Raw genomic sequence first — 6841 nt, 5'->3', positions numbered from 1 at the left:
TGGCCCCTGGGGAGAGGTTGGTGAGTTTTGGGAGTGATGGGGAGGCCGTGGTGGGACCTGAGAGCTTCCCACCCTTGCCCTGCCTCTCGCAGGGTGCAGCTGCAGCTGCTGGCACATCTCAGCAGATCCCAGGGGGTGGCAAGGGGGGGGAATAAAGAACAGGCATCAGTGCACGCCAGGCTGGCAGTGCCCCCTCTGCCCACAGCCTGGGCAGACCCAAAACTTCAGTGCTACGACAGCAGAGGTTGGGAACTCGGAAAAATGGGAAAGTGGATTTTAACCTGCTGGCAAAAAGGCTCCAACCCGTCTCACTGCTTCCCTTCCCAGAACAAACTGGGCCTGGGATACCCTCCTTTCCACAGTGGGAAACCTCTGAGCCTGCAGGAATGACACATCTGACTCCCTCAGGGAGCTGGGCAGGGGGGGTTTCCCCTCCACCTAAGGATTGGTGCCCAAAACTCCCAAAAATCCGTGTGCGTGTGTGTGTGTGTGTGTGCTCGTGCATGGGAAAGGAAAACAGCAAAGCAGAGCAGCAGCCCCTGTTCTAATCACATTCCCTTCTCTAATTGCTTGAAGATCAATCTTTGGAATATCTCTCTCTCTCTCTAACCCTCTGTGATTTCTGCAGAACAGTTGTTGTTTCTTTTTGACTCAACATCAGGAAAATGGCTCCCTTTGTCCCTTATGTCTTTGCAATCAATTTGGTGTAACCACTTCAGTTTGTTGATTTATTTCACGAAGAAATCCTCAGGTTGTTTCTTTTTTTAATTTATTTTTTTTTCCCCCCTGGTTGAATGAAAATAACTTAACAGGGGGAAAAAAACCCTGGTAATTAAATAAGGGAAAATAACATCACCGGGGTGAATTGCAATGAATAATCCTAGAGATAAGCCCCAGCAGGAAAACAGCTGGGATGTCTTTGTACATAAACCACAGGCTCATTTTGGGTTGTGACACAGATGGGTTTGCTTGTACAGCTCCCTGAAAACACACAGGGAAGGAACTGGGGGATCAGCCCGAATTCACCTGTGTTTTGGGTCACGGGACCCTCGGGGCTCAACCTGAGCTCCCCTCAGCCTGCTCAGCTTCCACACACCCCCAGCTCGGTCCTGAGGTGCCACAGGCTTTGCCCCACGCTGCCAGCCAGGATCAGGGCTTGGGAAGGGGAAAAGCACCATTCTGATATGTCTCTTCACTGGCAAGAGCCCAGCCCGGGGATCCCAAAAACGATCCCTTCCAATGGATGGGGCAGCTGGCCACGGCTCCGAGGCACTGACACCCAGCCCAGAGCAGGGGGAAGGCATTTCCCAGGCACAAAAGCCAGCCCAGGTACCACTGATGGGACTGGTGTGAAATGGGACAGTTCCTGGAGAGCAGCAGCTCCCTAGCACCGGGGAGGAGAGGCAGCCAGCACAGGCTGGGCACTGAGAGCACAGGGACAGCTTCCCTCTCCCAGCTGGAAGCTTCCACTTGCTCTTTTCCCTGGTCCTGTGGGGACCTTTTATGCCTCCTTAGCACCTCTGATGAAAGGGGGGTGGAGAAGCTGGGGATTTTTCACCTGAGGGTCCCAGAGGGGTCACCCAGCCTGGGAGCTGTGAAACTCCAGCCTGACACAATCTGCCCACTGCCAGACACTGGGGCACAAAGGGACAAGTGACCCCATCCCCTGAGGAAAGAACAGACTGCCCCTCTGACCCCCTCACAGCCCAGGAGACCCCCGGGGCCAGCAGGCAGGTTGTGCCTGCAAGGTGAGCACTGCAGGGTCTCCAGCACCTTCCCTGCCCTGCAGAACCCCCCAGGAAGCACGTGTTGTTCAATCTGGCAGCTCTCCTGAGCTCCCAGGTAGAGACAGGTACCACCTTCTTCCTGGAAAACCTGATCTAATTCCCTTCAAGGGCTCCCTCAGAGCAATTTAACCCAGAGAAGACAGTGATGCTATTACAGCACCAAAACAGATCTCAGATGGAACATCAATCTGATTTTCCACCCCCACACTTCTTTCTCCTTCTGCCTTTTTTTATGGATTAATGGCTAATCACTTGGCTAATTGCCACCCCAAGAGCCTCTTGGCCATTTAGCTGACCTTGCAGGGGACAGCAGGAAGCAAATCACAGCACAGAGGTGGCATTTCTCCATGGCTGCAGGGAATAACTGCACCAAGGGAGCAATGTTGGAGGGCCCAAGGATGAGAGGAATGCACTCCTGAACCTTGAACTTGCAGGGCACCTCACTGCTGGGCCAGGCAAGGCTGCCTAAGGATCTTCCACTCCAGGCTTGTTCAGGTTCTGGATGAAAAACAATCATTTGATCCCTTTTCTGAACCACTGTGACGAGGTAAGTGGCTGAGCTAAGTCCTACATTTGTGCTGGTGCACTATTGGGGAGGAAAAAAATGTGCTGCAGCAGGAAGGGAACGAGCTTGGAAATCCCACATTGCTCCACTATCTCCTTTCCTTTCCCTGGGTTTTTGGAGCCCCATTCAGTGAACCATGTGGACAGTGTGTGAGTAGGCAGCAAATAAACCACCTCAAAAAATGACACCTCCAAATGCAAAGGAATAACTCCCCAAAGCAGATTGCTCAGGACTCCCTGTTCATGATTCCTGAAAGCCAGACCTTAACCTGGGAACATCCCCACTGTCCTGTTCTCTCCCAGGCCCTTCTGCTCTGTCTGCCAGGCTTTGTGCCTTTGCTCTTTAGGGCACAGCTTCCCTGTGGGGTCAGTGCAATGGGAATTTGCCAGCTCAGAGCAGTGGCCCCTGCCTGTGACTAATGAAGAACATGAAGAATCACTGCTGGACTCTGCAGATTTCATAAAAGGCTGTTTTCTTCCAAACCCATCCCCTCACAGAGTGTGTCTGTGCTGGGGGAAATCTGCAGAGGAGGGTCTGTGCCACTGACTGCACTCTGGTGATGGACCACCCAGAGTTTGGTGTTGGGGACACTGTCACAATCCTGTTCAGAGCCCGGTTGTGAAATTCAGACCTAAAGGATTATTCACTTGAGAGAAGGACTTGGCTGGGAATTCCAGGCTCTGCAGCACACCCCGTGTTGCTCTGGGGTGAGCTGGGGCTGGGGTACAACCCTCAGCTGTGCTGCCCTGCCCTGCTCCAGATTACAGATTCCTTGGGGGAATTAAAGCCCTGTACACGCTGCTATCCCAAGGCACTGGAGGGAAGCCATTCCCACTCCTAACCACCAGCCCTTACTAGTCATCAGAGATATGTTAAGAGATTTTATGTCCTTTATTGGGGGGTTTCTTGCTAGCAGGGTGCTCCTGGGGGCAGTGGACGGACCCAGGAAGGTTTTAGCCTCATTTTTTTAAGCTTCAGCCTGAGAGACCTCAAGGGAATCTCTGTCTGCCCTGCCTTCCAGAGGACATAAAGCAGCCTTCCTGTGGCATGTGGCTGTTCTGCCAGAAGCCAGGAAGCCTGAGGGGCTGGCAGGAACAGCAGGAAGATTGCAGCCCAACAATTGGATTTCCCACTCCCCTTCCCCACTAACGCAATCAGAGCAAGGGACAAACTGTGGATGGCTCAGGCTGAGCTTCATGTGGTCTGGACCAAGCACCACATGGTGAAGGGGAGCACTGGAAGCTGCCTGGATCAGAGATCTGACCTTGACTCATCTGTGTGGGTCTGCCTCTCCACCCTCCCTTTTGTAGCAGGATAAACCACTGGATGCTATGGAACAAAACCCAGCGGGTAAGGCAGGAGGAGAATTAGTCCTGCTATTTTTAGATGTGCATGATAATACAGCTCAGAAAACTGGGGATTTCTTTTCAAACCAAAGATTTATTTATACATCAAATTAAAAAAAAAAAAAATAAAATTAACCCACAAGAAGAAAAATAAGCCCCAACCCAGTGAATCTAATTTTGGAGACGGTCGGTGTGAGACAGAGGGCCCTGAAGTCTGGAATCCCATTTATCCACAGAGCAGAGATAGCAGCAATCCAAACCTCCCCATCACAACACAGTGGCTCAAGGGAAGGAAGACGAGATCAATACCCCAGGCTCAATCACTCCTACCCTGTCTACCAAGCCTGTGCTTAGAAGAGGGATGTGATATTGAAGAAGTGGCAATCAATGCCAACTATGTGGTACAGCCAAGGCTGAGGTTGTTGCTAGGAGAGAGAGAGAGAGAGAGAGAGGGGGAGAGAGAAAGAAGAAGCACCCCCATGCTCTGACCAGAATAATAATTAAAAAAAAAAGTGTAAACACATGACAATTAAGTCTTAGTGGTATAACCAAAGCCAGGGGCTGATCCTGCCCTGCCAGGGTGTGCAGAGCTGAAGGCAGTGAGTGTGTGGAAGTGAAGTGTTCTCGGTTGGTCCCTTCCCCAGTCGGTGTGTGCCCGACTTGTGCCCCCAGTGAACTGCTCTGTGGCTGGTACTGACAACAACAACAGCAACAAGAACAAAAAGAGCCAGCATTTCTCTGAGCCATCACAGGGGGAAAAATGTCAGCAATAAATACTCCTCTTCTTTCTTTTAAAAGAACACTCAGACAAAGACAGAAAATGAAAAGCCAGGAAATAATAAATTGTGGAGGGAAAATGGCAGTTTTGTTTCCCTGCTCTGCTATCAGCCCATGCACCTGGGGTTTGGTCTAGGGCTTTTTTTTCCCCCCCTTTCTCCTCATTTTCCTTTTATTGAGTCATTAAAAACTGGGTGTGGATCTCTCCAGGTGTGCAGCAGGCAATGGGAATGTCACCCAGACCCCATTGAAGAAAAAAAACCCCAAGTGATTAGGGGGAAAAACCAAATCCATTCACCTGATAAAATGGCACCTATGTTTCCATTGCCATAAAGTTTCCTGGCCTCTGTCCTACGGACAGCCCCCGCCTCCCAAGGTCAAAAACAAACAAACAAGACAACATACAAACAAATTCCAGTGTTTCAGGGGTGTGGGAGCGGGAGGAGGAACCCTCGGGGAGGGGAGTGGGGCCGAAGGGCACTCTGAGACATGAAGACACAAAACAGAGTGTAATATACAGGCTGGGCAACAGTCCTTAAAGCAAAGAGTAACACCTAAGCCACCGACCAATACAAACACCACAGAAGGGGACGAAAAGTCGTCGAGAGATTAAAAAGCAGAAAAAAAAAAACCAAAAACGAAAACGAAAAAACAAAAAACCGAAAAACCGAGAGAGAGAGAGAGAGAAAATAATTACCCAACCTCCCGCCTCCCTTTAATGCCTTCCCCACCCCCCCCCAAAAAAAAACAACCGATCTGTAAGCAAAGCTGCCCCTCCTTTCCCTGCCCCAGCCCTTCCTTGCCAGTGCTGGAAGTGTCCAAAAGTCTGTGCTGGGGCTGGCCGGGGGGGCGAGCGTGTGTGTGTCTGTGTGCAGGGGGGAGCGCGGGTGTGCAAGCTCCGAGGGGTGCAGGGGAGCAGGAGGGCATCACTCGTGTGTGTGTGTGTGTTGTGTGTGTGTGTGTGTGTGTGTGTGTGTTGGCCGTGCCAGGCTACACGTACCACTCCTTTTTGGAAATAAAAGACCCGTCGTTCTGCGACACCATGTTCTCGGCCATGTCGAGCTGCTCGGGGTCGTACTGGAAGCCGAGTGTCCTTTCGTCGTAGGGCTCGGGGTGGGCCTCCCCCTCGTCCACGGTGAAGTAAGGCCTCTTGGCGTCCTCCTCGTACGCTTTGGGGCCGCCCAGCTTGCGCTCGCCGCCCGCCTCCTCGTCCTCGTCCTCGTAGGTGCTGCCGCCCAACGGGCCCGGCTTCTTCTCGTCGTCCGAGTCGTCGGGGTACTGCAGGTTCTGGGCCATGGGGGGGTGGTGCTGTGGGATGCCGGCCTTGCTGTAGCCGTTGCCGTACACGTGCTTCTTTGTGCTGTAGTCACCCTTGAAGGTGTGACGCCGGCGCCGGAGTACCACAAAGAGCACCACGGCCACCAGCAGGACCAGCGAGACGCCGCCCACTATGCCCCCAATCACCGGTGTGGGGATGTTCGGCTGCACCATGGATTTGTGATCATCGATTGGAGACGGGGTGTAGGGGAATTCTGGGTAGGAAAAGACAGATGGAAGGGGGAACAGTGTCAAACCATGCGGAAACGCGCCCCTCCCTCCATGCTTTCATTGCCAGTCTGGGGAGGGGAGGGGGGGGTGAGGGGGTGGGAAGATGAGGGTAAGGAACAGGGAAGGGAAAAACTAGGGAAAAGGGAATAGGGGCGTCCTCACGGGGGTCAGCTCTGCCTTAGCGAGGGGAGCGCAGCGTGCCGTGCCAAGCTGGCCAAGCCTCATGCAGGAGCCCCGGGGGCTGGAAGCAGTGTGTCTGTCCCTCCCCACCCCACCTGGTCTCTCCGGCCGTGCTCAGATCCCACCAGCCCAGTGTCTTGAGTCCGGACGCTTTTCCGCTTTACCGGGTGACATTTTTCCAGTTCCGGTTGCCCAGAGGGCACTGGCAGCCCCAGAGTGCTCCTGGTGGGGAGCTACACCCACAGCCCACTCCAGCAGTGGGCACCGAGATGCCACAACTGCTCCTGGAGGTGCCACACTGGACCTGCCAGCTTGGCATCCCCCTCCTGGCATCCCAGCCCGGACCACAACCAGTTTAGTCCAGAGCAGGAGGCACCAGCACCTTGTGATCTCCCACCCACACACCCACAAGTGCTGTGTGGCTGCTCAGAGTCCTGCTGGCTCCTGACCCCGTGTGCTGACCCTGGTGACTGTTCTCTGCAGCACAGGGACACAGACCTCCCACTGCTTCTTTGTCTTCCATGGCCAGCCCAGTGCCACTACTCATGCTAATCTTGTTCCTACAGTTACCCTGACCCATTTAAAAAAAAATAAATAACTCAGAAGAGAAAGAGAAAAAGAGATGAGAAAGCAGCTCT

At 53.2% G+C, this 6841-nt stretch overlaps 1 protein-coding gene across 1 annotated transcript in view; it reads right to left on the bottom strand.

Annotated features, from left to right (window-relative positions):
* Positions 1-5428: 5428 nt before the first annotated feature.
* Positions 5429-6841, bottom strand: part of LOC127482175 (nectin-1-like) — a 57110-nt gene continuing 55697 nt past the window's right edge. The window contains exon 6 of the mRNA XM_051812259.1: positions 5429-6007. Coding sequence (XP_051668219.1) covers positions 5466-6007 — 542 coding nt within the window. The 3' untranslated portion in view covers positions 5429-5465. The remainder of the gene's footprint in view (positions 6008-6841) is intronic.

This window comes from Manacus candei, unplaced genomic scaffold, assembly GCF_025592945.1.
Source record: "Manacus candei isolate 608988 ecotype Guabito, Panama unplaced genomic scaffold, ASM2559294v1 h1tg000086l, whole genome shotgun sequence".
NCBI classification, from domain to species: domain Eukaryota; kingdom Metazoa; phylum Chordata; class Aves; order Passeriformes; family Pipridae; genus Manacus; species Manacus candei.
This window is presented reverse-complemented; position numbering and strand designations above follow the sequence as displayed.